This window comes from Hypanus sabinus, chromosome 4 (genome assembly GCF_030144855.1).
Source record: "Hypanus sabinus isolate sHypSab1 chromosome 4, sHypSab1.hap1, whole genome shotgun sequence".
Taxonomy (NCBI): Eukaryota; Metazoa; Chordata; class Chondrichthyes; order Myliobatiformes; family Dasyatidae; genus Hypanus; species Hypanus sabinus.
The window spans coordinates 119730532-119749895 of record NC_082709.1 but is presented as its reverse complement, the minus strand read 5'-3'; the positions used below and the strand labels follow the sequence as shown (position 1 = coordinate 119749895).

The 19364-nt window shown below is 41.8% G+C and overlaps 1 protein-coding gene across 2 annotated transcripts in view; it reads left to right on the top strand.

Annotated features, from left to right (window-relative positions):
- The window catches only part of glra2 (glycine receptor, alpha 2), a 215707-nt gene that overhangs the window by 71510 nt on the left and 124833 nt on the right, over nt 1–19364 (top strand). For both annotated transcript variants that reach the window (XM_059966154.1, XM_059966153.1), the window contains exon 4: nt 7119–7342. In XM_059966154.1, coding sequence (XP_059822137.1) covers nt 7119–7342 — 224 coding nt within the window. The remainder of the gene's footprint in view (nt 1–7118; nt 7343–19364) is intronic.

Sequence of the window (19364 nt, the reverse complement as noted above, 5' to 3'; positions counted from 1 at the left end):
ATGTTCAGTCAATGGCTGTTTCATAGAGTCATAACTGAGAATTGGGCCAATTGAACCACTGATTGCATGCTGACCACCAACCGCGTGTTTACCCCAGTCCCACGTTTATTCCCATTTACTTCTCCCCACATTCTCAACAGCTTCTCTCAGATTCTACTACACATCAACTCACAAGAGGAAAGTTACAGTCGCCAATTAACTAACCAAACTTTGGGGCGTGGAAGGAAACTGGAACATCTGAGAGGAACATACAAAGTTACAGGGAGGAAGTGCAAACTCTACAAAGACATAATCCAGGCGTCTGGCACAATATTGCACCTCTGTGCTAATCCTTTGAATAAAGCTGTAAATGCAATTCCAAAATAGAGTTCATAATTATTTATTGATGTAGTCACATACAAGTCGTTATGGACCAATGTACGAAAGTCTGGAAATAACTGGATATCTGAGTTCAATTCCCAGCATGAGAGCTAAAGAACCAAAATTTGTGTAATTGAATATAGCTTAAATTAAAAAAAGAAAGTATTAAAGATGATGAACATGAAACTACTGACTTGTTGTAAGCACATATCTAATTCACTCCTGCTCTTCAAGCAGGAAGTCTTCCTAACCTGCTCTTGGGACAACATGCCAGCATAGTGGTTAGCACAACAGTTTACAGTACCAGCGACCCAGGTCCAATGCCCGCTGCTGCCTGTAAGGAGTTTGTACGTTCTCCCTGTGACCACGTGGGTTTCCTCTGGGTGCTCTGGTTTTCTCCCACAGTCTAAAGATGTACCAGTTGGTGAGCTAATTGGTCATTGTAAATTATCCTGTGATTAGACTAGAGCTAAATCTGGATATCACTGGGCAGTGGCTCAAAGGGCCAGAAGGGCCCACTCTGTGCTATATGTCAATAAATAAATAACTAGTTTAATAGGTACCATCTTTGCCACTAATTCCTGCATCCTGTAATGAATATAATTGAAATGAACTAATTCAGAAAGTTAAAAGAGAATGTTGTTTTAGTTTGCTTTCTTTCTCCAGATAGTTCATTTCTCAATTTGTTTTATTTCTTGAACCATTTTCTATGAGCTATGAAAATATCTTGTGATGGCAGTTTCCACTCAGGGCAGTGTTGAGTATGTTTAGCTTTATATGTGAAGAATCGTGAACGTAGTGTTAGTTATGTTTCCTACTGCTAAGATCAGACATTCAAAAAAATCCCTTTGGCCATTACCAGGTACACCTAGCTTGGATTTTCATTAGGAGTTTGACATTGAAATTTCACACCTCAACAACGGAAGTTTCGAAAGTCAGGAGCATTCATTTTCCAGTCATTTGTTGAGCAGTGAAATCCGAAGCTTGGGGGTGATTTGCTTTACAGTCTTGCAGTGGGAAGAAAAATCAGACAGGTAGTAGAGTCTTATTTGCACATTGAATGCCAGCTTCAGGCATTAGCACTGCATCCTTTTCTCAGTGTGCTGGGGAGCACAATTGAAGCTTGTAACAAACAGGAGTGCTTTGATGACCGTACTGCAGTTTCAGTATTCTGGAAGTGAACATCTAAACCCAAGTATCATTTTCCTCTGGCACACCTTCCATGATCAATCAAGAAGATGCAGTTAAACAACATTTTTTCCTTGTCATTGTCTGTCAACAATCTTGGGTTTGGTTGATATTATCTGCCAAATCTTGCCCTGTCATTAATTGTAAAAGTATACAAGTTTATTAAATGCTAAAAAGTTCTCCCTCAAGTAATCAATAGATCACCTTCAAACAGTCAGTAAAAACTTATGTGGCCACCACCACATATATAGCCTATTCTTATTTAGGGCAACTGTAAATACTAGATAATAAATATTAATTGTTTTCCATCATCATATGGATCATTTACAAAGGAATCACTTATAACCATGCAGGCCATTTCAGGCAGTCTCTGTTGTTCAATAAACTTCTTAAGATGTAATTACCTTAATTACTCAGAACCCCTGTATTTACTGATAGAAAAGCTTCAATAACGTTAGGCAATCTCAGGTCTTCCAGTGATTGTTCATTAAGCGCTTTGCCTCTCATTAAGGTGTGATTATTTTGACTGCTTCCATTCAAGTCTGTCAAGGAGTTTCTAGTTGGAAGCGGCTTATTAGGGTATTAAACCCCACCTCCTATTGTTGAATAAACAATACCACATGAAAAGAGGATTGTGTTACCATTTTAATAAGCAGCTAGCCTTAAAATGCAGCATTAAAACTATTCATTTCTCTCCATAGATGTTGTATAGCACATTAAGGTCCCCCAGCTTCTTTATGTTTTGCTTTAAAACCGTCAAATCATGCACTGACATTCAGATCACACATTGCTATGAAGAAACAACCAAATCTCATGATCGTTACCATCAACTGAATCTCAGTGTCTTCAGATCACATGTACCACAACTAATGCTGAGACCATATCTATAATATAGCTGCCATATATCAATAAAAAGTGCAATAATTACCTAGTTAAATAACATCATCTATGTTTACAAACTAAGCTGACATTAACCAGAGTACCTACACCCACCACCATTAATCTAATATAAAATTTACTGAAGGTGTTATAAACAATATTTTTTGACTGAATTTCATGTTGACATGTTTTTTTTCTGTACTAAACTTTGCAACCACATTCATAGTATAACAAAATTAAAATGATTCACACTACATTTAAATGTTTTTTCTCTAACACTGATAAATCAGTCGGTACTACTGTAGTGTAGCAGTCAGCACAACAGTATTATTGCTTGGCATGTCAGAGTTCAGAGTTCAATTCCAACATTACGTATAAGGAGTCTCTACGTCCTCCCCTTGGAATGTGTGGGTTTTCTCCAGGAGCTCCAGTTTGCTCCCACAGTCTAAAGATATAGCAATTAGTAGGTTAATTGGCTATTGTAAGTTAATTATAATTAAACTAGGGCTAATCGGGGGTGGGGGGTTTGCTAGGCAGCACAGATCGAAAGGCTGGAAGGGCCTAATTCACAGTGTATCCCAATAAATAAATAAATAAACAAACAAACCGTGGGAGCAGTGAGAGAAAATTCAGCCAAGTTATTAGCAGATAAATGTAACTGTTAAGTCGATCACAAACAAGAGAAAATCTAGAGATGATGGAAATCCAAGCAACACACACAAAATGCTGGAGGAACTCAGCAGGTCAGGCAGCATCTATGGAAAAGAGTACAGTCAACATTTCAGGCCAAGACCCTATAACAGAATCTGTTAAATATAAGAAATGAGTTTGCTTATTTACTTACAGTTTCAGCACCAAGCAAGCTCAGTTCAGGTGCAGAACTGCATTAACATTATCTGCCTCATTAATACATTTAGTTCTCTCCCAGAAATCGAGCTCTGTGAATACTTTCCCACTGACTATCTTAGGTTTCCACAATTTATTGAGAGACATTGTTGGTTTAATTTGCAACTGATATTGAATTATGACAACTTAATGTGGTGATCTGATGCTCAAAGGAAACTGAGATGAGATTGTCAAAAGAAATTTAATAGAATCTAGTGGTAAATTGAAAAAAGTGGTTTGTGCAAACTTCATGTTGGAATGGATTCAAAAGCTATGTTCCAAAAGCAAAAGGATTATTCATTAAGTCAAAGATTAATTTATTTCTCTAACCTAGTCAAAACTATGGTAATTAGTAATGTAATCTATTAAAAGCAAGAATATGACAGCAAAACAATAAAACTGAAAACATAAATTCAAATCCAAATCCATTAACTTTAAAAGTGCCAATAATATGTATTTATCTGTTTATCATGTGAATCTCACTTTAGAATAGGGCATTCCCTGTTCCTCTCTCCATTAACCTTGCAATCTATGTTCAAAGTCCTGTTCTCTCATCATCTCTCTGCTGGCCGATATACACTAGAACCAGTTAGGCAGAATTCATTTTTAAAATTCTTATCCTTGCTTTAAAACCACTCCATGATCTTGTCTCTGTATTCCTCCCTATTTGATGACCTTCTGGGATATTTTCCATCCTCCAATACTGTCTCCTTAGTCATCCCTGAACTTAGTTGTTCCACCATTTGGGCCTGTGCCTTCAGTTGCCAACCAAGCCTCCAAACCTTGAAGTTTCTTCCCTGAAGCACTTAATCTAAAATCCTCCCTTTACCCTATAAGACTCAATAAAATAATCAACTTATTACCAAACTTTTTGACCTGCTCCTGTTATCTCATGGATGGCTTGTTCATAATATTTTTTGATGATTGTGCTGTGAGGCATCTTGGGGCATTTTTCTTAAAGCACTATATAAATGCAAGTTGTCTTTGAGAAGTATTAATTCTCTGAATGACTGCTAGAAATATTTATCTTCTGTAGGGCTTCTCACAGGAAGTTATACAATTTGCTAATATCACATTCATGTCTACAAACACAGCCCATTAACAGCACAGAGAAGGCAGATGAATACACAGATTTAAATATGCCTAATCTGAATCATATAATTAGCTCTGTATAAAACTTTACATGAACATCTGACTGGAGAGCTTGAACAGTTATGATTAACAGTCTAGCTATCAATTCATCCTCTGAAGGAGCCAGTAGAATAGAGTTGAGGCCTGTTACCATGTCAGAATTTGAACTAAGTTGCAACTGTTAAAGATTGACATCATTTAAAAGAGTGGTCCATAAGCTAACATGTGTTAAAGCTGCAGAGAAATGGACGAGTGGGGGCCTTCTAAAATCTAATTTGAGTAAATCTCATGTGAAAAGAATCTCGCATACTCAATGGCAAAGCATTGATTATGCACACAGTACACAATCACAAATGCTGGAATATTTAATAATCACTCATACTTTACACATTTGCAAATATATATCAAAAATATTTCAGTAGGCAGTTATATAATGGGAAAAGACTCGGATTACGATGTTGTAGTATTCCACCCACCGCACTTCAAGGAATATTGCCTCTCTTTATCACCAACAGCACATTTATAGGACCCATGATCTCTCAAGCTCTGGGAAGTTCAAGTTTTAACATTTAGGGTTCGATCCACAATAAGATGAATGATTTTAACTCGTTATATAAAATTATAACTAATTATATATAAAACAGGTACAAATTTAAAATATATCAGTTTCTCTTTGACCTATTTTGCCTCTCATCTTTTCCTTTTCTCTCTTTTTTCCATTATAGCATTACATTCCAATTTAACTTTACCAATCCTGTGTCTGCTTCCTCCAAAGAAGCTGATTTTTGTTTCATTTTGTGTTCTATTTGGGCTTCCAGGCCATGAACGTACCACTATGTGTTCAGTGTCTCTGTCTTAAGTGTCTGGTTCACTGCTTGTAGCTTCTATTTGTTTGCCACGTTAGTGGTGTTTCGATTGGGAGAGCTAACTCAGTACTAAATCACTTGTAGTTTTAGGCTACTGACTTGTGCACACGTGCACTTGGCTCAATAACCTTGTAGTCAGTGGAACCTATTAAACTTAATTTAGATGAGATCAGAACTATTTGGTTCTTTTTTTATATAACACTGCCATTGAGTCATGTCATATGCAAAGTCCTATATTAGTAAAGGACTGGAGTGAGATAAAAGAAAAAGCTTGTGTCCAGTACCCTCCATATTACAACAAAAATGTTAAATACTTGTTTTTTGTGTAATGAATGTTGCCTAATGACACAATGCTACCTGTGTATCCATACCCTATAGTAAGATGGCACCTTTGGGAAGAGGATGGGTGGTAGGCAAGGATGAGAAATATAATTTGGAGAAAATAAATAACCCATTAAGGAAATAAATGAGCTGATTTTATGGGACTCCTAAAGACATGATTAAACTTACGTGCTGTAACCAATCTGCTTCCTTCGTCTTAGTTATATCCTTAGTAGCATGACATTATGCAGAGAATGTGTGTGTTCTTTGGTAGTGAAGGGGAAATAATGCAATATGACTATAAATGTCACTGAAACCACGATTTAATGAACCTTAAAAATGATCATGTCTTGAATAGTCTAACCTAACCAAATCTAATTAAAAACATGAAGACACTGAAGCATCTCAAAATTTGCATGGCACTGTCATATCATTATATTAATTTAGAGCTTATTAAAACATCGGCAGTATGAAGTACCACAGGGACTGTGTATGTTATACATGAAAGATTGATAGAAGGTACTCCTGGACTCTAAGGAACTAAGAACAAATAAAATGCTTCAGTCTCTAAACCAGAGTCAGTTGAATGCAAATCAAACTAAGCACAAACTTTAACGTGTCAATGTTTTCTTCCCATAAGCATGGTCAAAGTGTGCAATGGCTAACTAATTAAAATATTCAAAAGTAGATGCTCAAAAATATAAATCAATGTGCATAGTTTCATGAAGCTGCAAGGGTTGGTGCTTTATTCTGATTATGCCTGGAGGTAGAAATGGTTTACATATATTAAACTTTTAGTCAATAAGGGTCGAAGGGCAAGCTTCATATTTCGTCTGTCACCAAAAGCTGATGTTTGTTCAAAAGCCATTAAACCACAGGGTATCTGTTTAACCCATGTCATCAACTTTTTTGCATTGTGAATAAATACGTTGAATCTTTGGATGCTGGCAAACAAAGATCATTTGGAATGTCCCTTAGTCTATGCTCTTGCATTTATTGGCGTGGTAGTCCAGGTGATTAAGTAACATACCAGTATGCCATTACTGGAGTCAGTTCAATAAAGAAGCGTCATTGAACAAAAATAAGATCTCTATGCCTGGAAATTCATAGAACTGGCACAAACCACTAATCTGCTATATTTTATAAATACCATGTAATTAATCTTCATATATTAAAAATACTTAAGAATACTCTCCACTTATATAATATGATAACATCAAAGCATCTCAAAAGGTCTGTACAATGAATGTACTCTGAATTGCTGTGACTATTATTATGTAGGCAGATCTTATTAGCTACCATTAGTTTGTGAACCACTGTCACATAAGAATGTAATTAACTTTTATCATGTTCTCAAGATATTTTATCTGGAAGCAGTAACATACAGCTCTGCAGTAATTTGAGATTTTGTTGAGATGTTTATTATTAAATAAAAATGTAAGGCAGTTCAGTGAACACACCTTTTAAACTAATTTTGAATTTGTTTAGGACTACAGAGTGAACATCTTCCTGCGACAAGCATGGAATGATCCACGATTAGCCTATAGCGAATACCCAGATGATTCCTTAGATCTGGATCCTTCCATGTTGGATTCCATCTGGAAGCCTGATTTGTTCTTTGCGAATGAAAAGGGGGCCAACTTTCATGAAGTGACAACAGACAATAAACTGCTTCGCATTTTTAAAAATGGAAATGTTTTGTACAGTATCAGGTAAGACTTGCTCACCAATAATAACTGATGTTCCTTCTATACTTTGATGTAATGTTGGGAGAAGCATTCAGCTGAGATGATGATGAATAGAAATCTGACTTGAATTATATTTAAGAAGAGCTTCAGTGGGGAACTGGAAACAGCCGAAAAACAGATAAATAAAAGTTGTGGGTATTTTGGCACTGACTTTCAAGAAAGGCTTTAAGTGGATGATATGCATTCTACTCAGCATTAGGGGACATACATTGAAGTTTACGGGTAGAAGGAGTAGAAGGGAATTCAGAAAAAAAAAACATCTTTTACTCTAGAGGTGATAGTGGTCTAGAACTCTCTACTTGTAAGTCTGGTGGAGGTAGAAGCCCTCTGCAGACTTAAAAGTACCTGAATGAGCTCCAGAAAACCCACAGATATAGGGTTATGGTTCAAGATTTGGGAAAACTGTTTTTGGCAGGCATATGAAAGCAAAACTTAACAGCCAATTCTGTGCTATTAATTTATATATTTTTGTGATTTTTTTTTATAAATGGGTAGCTGACTGTTTAGATATCCACATAGGGGATTATGGGTCTAGTAAGGTTCCAGTTGTAATTAACAATGATAAATGCATAGCATTTGACAGTCACATTAGCCCAGGTAGTATGAGACCTGATCACATTTCCAATAGGAACCTCTCCCTAAATGATTAAATAAAAACTTCCACTGATTCTAAGGAGTTCCAATAAGCTTCACATATAGGAGTAAAATTGGGGTGCAATCCAGTGAATTCCAGTGGGATTCACTCCTGAGAGTTGCAATGGGATTCACACCTGAGAGTTCCAATGGGATTCACACCTGAGATTTCCAATGGGATTCACAACTGAGAGTTCAAATGGGATTCACAACTGAGGGTTCCAATTGGATTCACGCTGAGAGTTCCAATGGGTTTCATGCAGAGAGTTCTAATAGGATTCCTGCCAGAGAGTTCCAATGGGATTCACACTGAGAGTTCCAATGGGTTTCATGCAGAGAGTTCTAATAGGATTCCTGCCAGAGAGTTCCAATGGGATTCACACCTGAGATTTCCAATGGGATTCACAACTGAGAGTTCCAATGGTATTCACACCTGAGAGTTCCAATGGGATTCACACCTGAGAGTTTCAATGGGATTCACAACTCCAAGTTCTAATAGGATTCACACTGAGAGTTCCAATGGGATTCACACCTGAGAGTTTCAATGGGATTCACACTGAGAGTTCCAATGGAATTCACACCTGAGAGTTTCAAAGTGTTTCACACTGAGAGTTCCAATAGGTTTCATGCTGAGAGTTCTAATAGGATTCCCGCCAGAGATTTCCATTGGGATTCACACCTCTGACTTCCAATGGGATTCACACTGAGAGTTCCAGTGGGGTTCACGCCTGAGAGTTCCAATGGGATTCACAACTGAGAGTTCCAATGGGATTCATGCCTGAGAGTTCCAATGGGATTCACAACTGAGAGTTAGAATGGGATTCACACCTGAGAGTTCCAATGGATTCACTCCTGAGAGTTCCAATGGGATTCACAACTGAGAGTTCCAATGGTATTCACACCTGAGAGTTCCAATGGGATTCACACCTGAGAGTTTCAATGGGATTCACAACTCCAAGTTCTAATAGGATTCACACTGAGAGTTCCAATGGGATTCACACCTGAGAGTTTCAATGGGATTCACACTGAGAGTTCCAATGGAATTCACACCTGAGAGTTTCAAAGTGTTTCACACTGAGAGTTCCAATAGGTTTCATGCTGAGAGTTCTAATAGGATTCCCGCCAGAGATTTCCATTGGGATTCACACCTCTGACTTCCAATGGGATTCACACTGAGAGTTCCAGTGGGGTTCACGCCTGAGAGTTCCAATGGGATTCACAACTGAGAGTTCCAATGGGATTCATGCCTGAGAGTTCCAATGGGATTCACAACTGAGAGTTAGAATGGGATTCACACCTGAGAGTTCCAATGGGATTCACAACTGAGAGTTCCAATGGGATTCACACCTGAGAGTTTCAATGGGATTCACACTGAGAATTCTAATAGGATTCACACCTGAGAGTTCCAATGGGATTCATACCTGAGAGTTCCAATGGGATTCACACTGAGAGTTCCAATTGAATTCGCACCTGAGAGTTCCGGTGGGATTCACACCTCTGACTTCCAATGGGATTCACACCTGAGAGTCCAATGGGATTCATGCCAGAGAGTTTCAATGGGATTCACACCTGAGAGTTCCAATGGGATTCACACTGAGAGTTCCAATGGGATTCACACTGAGAGTTTCAATGGGATTCACACTGAGAGTTCCAGTGGGGTTCACACCTGAGAGTTTCAACGCGATTCACAACTGAGAGTTCCAATGTGATTCATGCCTGAGAGTTCCAATGGGATTCACCCCTGATAGTTCCATGGGATTCACGCCTGAGAGTTCCAAAGAGATTCACTCCTGAGAGTTGCAATGGGAGTCATGACCTGTGAGTTCCAATGGGATTCACACTGAGAGTTCCAATGGGATTCATGCCAGAGAGTTTCAATGGGATTCACACCTGAGAGTTTCAAAGGGTTTCACACTGAGAGTTCCAATGGGTTTCATGCTGAGAGTTCTAATAGGATTCCCGCCAGTGATTTCCATTGGGATTCACACCTCTGACTTCCAATGGGATTCACACTGAGAGTTCCAGTGGGGTTCACGCCTGAGAGTTCCAATGGGATTCACAACTGAGAGTTCCAATGGGATTCATGCCTGAGAGTTCCAATGGGATTCACAACTGAGAGTTCCAATGGGATTCATACCTGAGAGTTCCAATGGGATTCACACTGAGAGTTCCAATTGAATTCGCACCTGAGAGTTCCGGTGGGATTCACACCTCTGACTTCCAATGGGATTCACACCTGAGAGTCCAATGGGATTCATGCCAGAGAGTTTCAATGGGATTCACACCTGAGTGTTCCAATGGGATTCACACTGAGAGCTCCAATGGGATTCACACTGAGAGTTTCAATTGGATTCACACTGAGAGTTCCAGTGGGGTTCACGCCTGAGAGTTTCAACGCGATTCACAACTGAGAGTTCCAATGTGATTCATGCCTGAGAGTTCCAATGGGATTCACCCCTGATAGTTCCAATGGGATTCACGCCTGAGAGTTCCAAAGAGATTCACTCCTGAGAGTTGCAATGGGAGTCATGACCTGTGAGTTCCAATGGGATTCACACTGAGAGGTCCAATGGGATTCATGCCAGAGAGTTTCAATGGGATTCACACCTGAGAGTTTCAAAGGGTTTCACACTGAGAGTTCCAATGGGTTTCATGCTGAGAGTTCTAATAGGATTCCCGCCAGTGATTTCCATTGGGATTCACACCTCTGACTTCCAATGGGATTCACACTGAGAGTTCCAGTGGGGTTCACGCCTGAGAGTTCCAATGGGATTCACAACTGAGAGTTCCAATGGGATTCATGCCTGAGAGTTCCAATGGGATTCACAACTGAGCGTTCCAATGGGATTCACACCTGAGAGTTCCAATGGGATTCACAACTGAGAGTTCCAATGGGATTGACACCTGAGAATTTCAATGGGATTCACACTGAGAATTCTAATAGGATTCACACCTGAGAGTTTCAATGGGATTCACAACTCCGAGTTCTAATAGGATTCACACTGAGAGTTCCAATGGGATTCACACCTGAGAGTTCCATTGGGATTCACACTGAGAGTTCCAATTGAATTCACACCTGAGAGTTCTGGTGGGATTCACACCTCTGACTTCCAATGGGATTCACACCTGAGAGTCCAATGGGATTCATGCCTGAGAGTTCCAATGGTATTCACACCTGAGAGTTCCAATGGGATTCACACCTGAGAGTTCCAATGGGATTGACACCTGAGAATTTCAATGGGATTCACACTGAGAATTCTAATAGGATTCACACCTGAGAGTTTCAATGGGATTCACAACTCCGAGTTCTAATAGGATTCACACTGAGAGTTCCAATGGGATTCACACCTGAGAGTTCCAATTGAATTCACACCTGAGAGTTCTGGTGGGATTCACACCTCTGACTTCCAATGGGATTCACACCTGAGAGTCCAATGGGATTCATGCCTGAGAGTTCCAATGGTATTCACACCTGAGAGTTCCAATGGGATTCACACCTGAGAGTTTCAATGGGATTCACAACTCCAAGTTCTAATAGGATTCACACTGAGAGTTCCAATGTGATTCACACCTGAGAGTTTCAATGGGATTCACACTGAGAGTTCCAATGGAATTCACACCTGAGAGTTTCAAAGTGTTTCACACTGAGAGTTCCAATGGGTTTCATGCTGAGAGTTCTAATAGGATTCCCACCAGAGATTTCCATTGGGATTCACACCACTGACTTCCAATGGGATTCACACTGAGATTTCCAATGGGATTCATGCCAGCGAGTTCCAAAGGGATTCACGCCTGAGAGTTCCAATGGGATTCACACCTGAGAGTTCCAATGGGATTCACAACTGAGTGTTCCAATGGGATTCACAACTGAGAGTTCCAATGGGATTCACACCTGAGAGATCCAATGGGATTCACGCCTGAGAGTTCCAATGGGATTCACACCTGAGAGTTACAATGGGATTCACAACTGAGTGTTCCAATGGGATTCATGCCTGAGAGTTCCAATGGGATTCACACCTGAGGGCTCCAATGGGATTCACACCTGAGAGTTTCAATGGGATTCACAACTCCAAGTTCTAATAGGATTCACACTGAGAGTTCCAATGTGATTCACACCTGAGAGTTTCAATGGGATTCACACTGAGAGTTCCAATGGAATTCACACCTGAGAGTTTCAAAGTGTTTCACACTGAGAGTTCCAATGGGTTTCATGCTGAGAGTTCTAATAGGATTCCCACCAGAGATTTCCATTGGGATTCACACCTCTGACTTCCAATGGGATTCACACTGAGAGTTCCAGTGGGGTTCACGCCTGAGAGTTCCAATGGGATTCACAACTGAGAGTTCCAGTGGGATTCATGCCTGAGAGTTCCAATGGGATTCACAACTGAGCGTTCCAATGGGATTCACACCTGAGAGTTCCAATGGGATTCACAACTGAGAGTTGCAATGGGATTCACACCTGAGAGTTCCAATGGGATTGACACCTGAGAGTTTCAATGGGATTCACACTGAGAATTCTAATACGATTCACACCTGAGAGTTCCAATGGGATTCACACCTGAGAGTTCCAATGGGATTCATGCCTGAGAGTTCCAATGGGATTCATGCCAGAGACTTGCAATGGGATTCACACCTTAGAGTTCCAATGGGATTCACACCTGAGAGGTTCAATGGGATTCACACTGAGAGTTCTAATCGGATTCACACCTTAGAGTTCCAATGGGATTCACACCTGAGAGGTTCAATGGGATTCACACTGAGAGTACTAATCGGATTCACACCTGAGAGTTTCAATGGGGTTCATGCCTGAGATTTCCAATGGGATTCACACTGAGATTTCCAATGGGATTCATGCCAGCGAGTTCCAAAGGGATTCACGCCTGAGAGTTCCAATGGGATTCACACCTGAGAGTTCCAATGGGATTCACAACTGAGAGTTCCAATGGGATTCACAACTGAGAGTTCCAATGGGATTCACACCTGAGAGTTCCAATGGGATTCACGCCTGAGAGTTCCAATGGGATTCACACCTGAGAGTTCCAATGGGATTCACAACTGAGTGTTCCAATGGGATTCATGCCTGAGAGTTCCAATGGGATTCACACCTGAGAGTTCCAATAGGATTCACAACTGAGAGTTCCAATGGGATTCACACCTGAGAGTTCCAATGGGATTCACTCCTGAGAGTTCCAATGGGATTCATGACCTGTGTTTTCCAGTGGGATTCACATTGAGATTTCCAGTGGGGTTCACAGCTTAGAGTTCCAACGGGATTCACACTTGAGTGTTCCAATGGGATTCACTCCTGAGAGTTCCAATAGGATTCACAACTGAGAGTTCCAATGGGATTCAAACCTGAGAGTTCCAATGGGATTCACTCCTGAGAGTTCCAATGGGATTCATGACCTGTGTTTTCCAGTGGGATTCACATTGAGATTTCCAGTGGGGTTCACAGCTTAGAGTTCCAATGGGATTCACACCTGAGTGTTCCAATGGGATTCACACTGAGAGTTCCAATGGTATTCACACTGAGAGTTCCAATGGGATTCACGCTGAGAGTTCCAATGAGATTCACGCCTGAGAGTTCCAATGGGATTCACACTGAGAGTTCCAATGGGATTCATGCCAGAGAGTTTCAATGGGATTCACACCTGAGACTTCCAATGGGATTCACACTGAGAGTTCCAATGGGATTCACACTGAGAGTTTCAATGGGATTCACACTGAGAGTTCCAGTGGGGTTCACGCCTGAGACTTCCAACGCGATTCACAACTGAGAGTTCCAATGTGATTCATGCCTGAGAGTTCCAATGGGATTCACCCCTGATAGTTCCAATGGGATTCACGCCTGAGAGTTCCAAAGAGATTCACTCCTGAGAGTTGCAATGGGAGTCATGACCTCAGAGTTCCAATGGGATTCACACTGAGAGTTCCAATGGGATTCATGCCAGAGAGTTTCAATGGGATTCACACCTGAGAGTTTCAAAGGGTTTCACACTGAGAGTTCCAATGGGTTTCATGCTGAGAGTTCTAATAGGATTCCCGCCAGTGATTTCCATTGGGATTCACACCTCTGACTTCCAATGGGATTCACACTGAGAGTTCCAGTGGGGTTCACGCCTGAGAGTTCCAATGGGATTCACAACTGAGAGTTCCAATGGGATTCATGCCTGAGAGTTCTAATGGGATTCACAACTGAGCGTTCCAATGGGATTCACACCTGAGAGTTCCAATGGGATTCACGACAGAGAGTTCCAATGGGATTCACACCTGAGAGTTTCAATGGGATTCACACTGAGAGTTCCAATGGGTTTCACGCTGAGAGTTCTAATTGGATTCATGCCAGAGATTTCCAATGGGATTCACACCTGTGACTTCCAATGTGGTTCACACTGAGAATTCTAGTAGGATTCACACCTGACAGTTCCAATGGGATTCACACCTGAGAGTTCCAATGGGATTCACGACAGAGAGTTCCAATGGGATTCACACCTGAGAGTTTCAATGGGATTCACACTGAGAGTTCCAATGGGTTTCACACTGAGAATTCTAGTAGGATTCACACCTGAGAGTTTCAATGGGATTCACAACTCCAAGTTCTAATAGGATTCACACTGAGAGTTCCAATGGGATTCACACCTGAGAGTTCCAATGGGATTCACGACAGAGAGTTCCAATGGGATTCACACCTGAGAGTTTCAATGGGATACACACTGAGAGTTACTATGGGTTTCACACTGAGAGTTCCAATGGGTTTCACACTGAGAATTCTAGTAGGATTCACACCTGAGAGTTCCAATGGGATTCACAACTCCGAGTTCTAATGGGATTCACACTGAGAGTTCCAATGGGATTCACACCTGAGGGCTCCAATGGGATTCAAACCTGAGAGTTTCAATGGGATTCACAACTCCAACTTCTAATAGGATTCACACTGAGATTTCCAATGGGATTCACACCTGAGAGTTTCAATGGGATTCACACTAAGAGTTCCAGTGGGGTTCACGCCTGAGACTTCCAACGCGATTCACAACTGAGAGTTCCAATGTGATTCATACCTGAGGGTTCCAATGGGATTCACCCCTGATAGTTCCAATGGGATTCACAACTGAGAGTTCCAATGGGATTCACGCCTGAGAGTTCCAAAGCGATTCACTCCTGAGAGTTGCAATGGGAGTCATGACCTGAGAGTTCCAATGGGATTCACACTGAGAGTTTCAATGGGATTCACACCTGAGAGTTCCAATGGGATTCACACTGAGAGTTCCAATGGGATTTACACTGAGAGTTTCAATGGGATTCACAACTGAGAGTTCCAATGGGATTCACCCCTGATAGTTCCAATGGGATTCACAACTGAGAGTTCCAATGGGATTCACGCCTGAAAGTTCCAAAGAGATTCACTCCTGAGAGTTGCAATGGGAGTCATGACCTGAGAGTTCCAATGGGATTCATGCCAGAGAGTTTCAATGGGATTCACACCTGAGAGTTCCAATGGGATTCACACTGAGAGTTCCAATGGGATTCACACTGAGAGTTTCAATGGGATTCACAACTGAGAGTTCCAATGGGATTCACCCCTGATAGTTCCAATGGGATTCACAACTGAGAATTCCAATGGGATTCATGCCTGAAAGTTCCAAAGAGATTCACTCCTGAGAGTTGCAATGGGAGTCACGACCTGAGAGTTCCAATGGGATTCACACTGAGAGTTCCAATGGGATTCATGCCAGAGAGTTTCAATGGGATTCACACCTGAGAGTTTCAAAGGGTTTCACACTGAGAGTTCCAATGGGTTTCATGCTGAGAGTTCTAATAGGATTCCCGCCAGTGATTTCCATTGGGATTCACACCTCTGACTTCCAATGGGATTCACACTGAGAGTTCCAGTGGGGTTCACGCCTGAGAGTTCCAATGGGATTCACAACTGAGAGTTCCAATGGGATTCATGCCTGAGAGTTCCAATGGGATTCACAACTGAGAGTTCCAATGGGATTCATACCTGAGAGTTCCAATGGGATTCACGACAGTGAGTTCCAATGGGATTCACACCTGAGAGTTTCAATGGGATTCACACTGAGAGTTCCAATGGGTTTCACACTGAGAATTCTAGTAGGATTCACACCTGAGAGTTCCAATGGGATTCACACCTGAGAGTTCCAATGGGATTCACGACAGAGAGTTCCAATGGGATTCACACCTGAGAGTTTCAATGGGATTCACACTGAGAGTTCCAATGGGTTTCACACTGAGAATTCTAGTAGGATTCACACCTGAGAGTTTCAATGGGATTCACAACTCCAAGTTCTAATAGGATTCACACTGAGAGTTCCAATGGGATTCACACCTGAGAGTTCCAATGGGATTCACGACAGAGAGTTCCAATGGGATTCACACCTGAGAGTTTCAATGGGATTCACACTGAGAGTTCCTATGGGTTTCACACTGAGAATTCTAGTAGGATTCACACCTGAGAGTTCCAATGGGATTCACAACTCCGAGTTCTAATGGGATTCACACTGAGAGTTCCAATGGGATTCACACCTGAGGGCTCCAATGGGATTCACACCTGAGAGTTTCAATGGGATTCACAACTCCAAGTTCTAATAGGATTCACACTGAGAGTTCCAATGGGATTCACACCTGAGAGTTTCAATGGGATTCACACTAAGAGTTCCAGTGGGGTTCACGCCTGAGACTTCCAACGCGATTCACAACTGAGAGTTCCAATGTGATTCATGCCTGAGAGTTCCAATGGGATTCACCCCTGATAGTTCCAATGGGATTCACGCCTGAGAGTTCCAAAGAGATTCACTCCTGAGAGTTGCAATGGGAGTCATGACCTGAGAGTTCCAATGGGATTCACACTGAGAGTTTCAATGGGATTCACACTGAGAGTTTCAATGGGATTCACAACTGAGAGTTCCAATGGGATTCATGCCTGAGAGTTCCAAAGAGATTCACTCCTGAGAGTTGCAAAGGGAGTCATGACCTGAGAGTTCCAATGGGATTCACACTGAGAGTTCCAATGAGATTCATGCCAGAGAGTTCCAATGGGATTCACACCTGAGAGTTCCAATGTGATTCATGCCTGAGAGTTCCAATGGGATTCACCCCTGATAGTTCCAATGGGATTCACAACTGAGAGTTCCAATGGGATTCACGCCTGAGAGTTCCAAAGAGATTCACTCCTGAGAGTTGCAATGGGAGTCATGTCCTGAGAGTTCCAATGGGATTCACACTGAGAGTTACAATGGGATTCACACCTGAGAGTTTCAAAGGGTTTCACACTGAGTGTTCCAATGGGTTTCATGCTGAGAGTTCTAATAGGATTCCCGCCAGTGATTTCCATTGGGATTCACACCTCTGACTTCCAATGGGATTCACACTGAGAGTTCCAGTGGGGTTCACGCCTGAGAGTTCCAATGGGATTCACAACTGAGAGTTCCAATGGGATTCATGCCTGAGAGTTCCAATGGGATTCACAACTGAGCGTTCCAATGGGATTCACACCTGAGAGTTCCAATGGGATTCACAACTGAGAGTTCCAATGGGATTCACACCTGAGAGTTCCAATGGGATTGACACCTGAGAATTTCAATGGGATTCACACTGAGAATTCTAATAGGATTCACACCTGAGAGTTTCAATGGGATTCACAACTCCGAGTTCTAATAGGATTCACACTGAGAGTTCCAATGGGATTCACACCTGAGAGTTCCATTGGGATTCACAACTCCGAGTTCTAATGGGATTCACACTGAGAGTTCCAATGGGATTCACACCTGAGGGCTCCAATGGGATTCAAACCTGAGAGTTTCAATGGGATTCACAACTCCAACTTCTAATAGGATTCACACTGAGGGTTCCAATGGGATTCACCCCTGATAGTTCCAATGGGATTCACAACTGAGAGTTCCAATGGGATTCACGCCTGAGAGTTCCAAAGAGATTCACAACTGAGAGTTCCAATGTGATTCATGACCTGAGAGTTCCAATGGGATTCACACTGAGAGTTTCAATGGGATTCACACCTGAGAGTTCCAATGGGATTCACACTGAGAGTTCCAATGGGATTCACCCCTGATAGTTCCAATGGGATTCACAACTGAGAGTTCCAATGGGATTCATGCCTGAAAGTTCCAAAGAGATTCACTCCTGAGAGTTGCAATGGGAGTCACGACCTCAGAGTTCCAATGGGATTCACACTGAGAGTTCCAATGGGATTCATGCCAGAGAGTTTCAATGGGATTCACACCTGAGAGTTTCAAAGGGTTTCACACTGAGAGTTCCAATGGGTTTCATGCTGAGAGTTCTAATAGGATTCCCGCCAGTGATTTCCATTGGGATTCACACCTCTGACTTCCAATGGGATTCACACTGAGAGTTCCAGTGGGGTTCACGCCTGAGAGTTCCAATGGGATTCACAACTGAGATTTCCAATGGGATTCACACCTGTGACTTCCAATGTGTTTCACACTGAGAATTCTAGTAGGATTCACACCTGAGAGTTCCAATGGGATTCACACCTGAGAGTTCCAATGGGATTCACGACAGAGAGTTCCAATGGGATTCACACCTGAGAGTTTCAATGGGATTCACACTGAGAGTTCCAATGGGTTTCACACTGAGAATTCTAGTAGGATTCACACCTGAGAGTTTCAATGAGATTCACAACTCCAAGTTCTAATAGGATTCACACTGAGAGTTCCAATGGGATTCACACCTGAGAGTTCCAATGGGATTCACGACAGAGAGTTCCAATGGGATTCACACCTGAGAGTTTCAATGGGATTCACACTGAGAGTTCCTATGGGTTTCACAATGAGAATTCTAGTAGGATTCACACCTGAGAGTTCCAATGGGATTCACAACTCCGAGTTCTAATGGGATTCACACTGAGAGTTCCAATGGGATTCACACCTGAGGGCTCCAATGGGATTCACACCTGAGAGTTTCAATGGGATTCACAACTCCAAGTTCTAATAGGATTCACACTGAGAGTTCCAATGGGATTCACACCTGAGAGTTTCAATGGGATTCACACTAAGAGTTCCAGTGGGGTTCACGCCTGAGACTTCCAACGCGATTCACAACTGAGAGTTCCAATGTGATTCATGCCTGAGAGTTCCAATGGGATTCACCCCTGATAGTTCCAATGGGATTCACGCCTGAGAGTTCCAAAGAGATTCACTCCTGAGAGTTGCAATGGGAGTCATGACCTGAGAGTTCCAATGGGATTCACACTGAGAGTTTCAATGGGATTCACACTGAGAGTTTCAATGGGATTCACAACTGAGAGTTCCAATGGGATTCATGCCTGAGAGTTCCAAAGAGATTCACTCCTGAG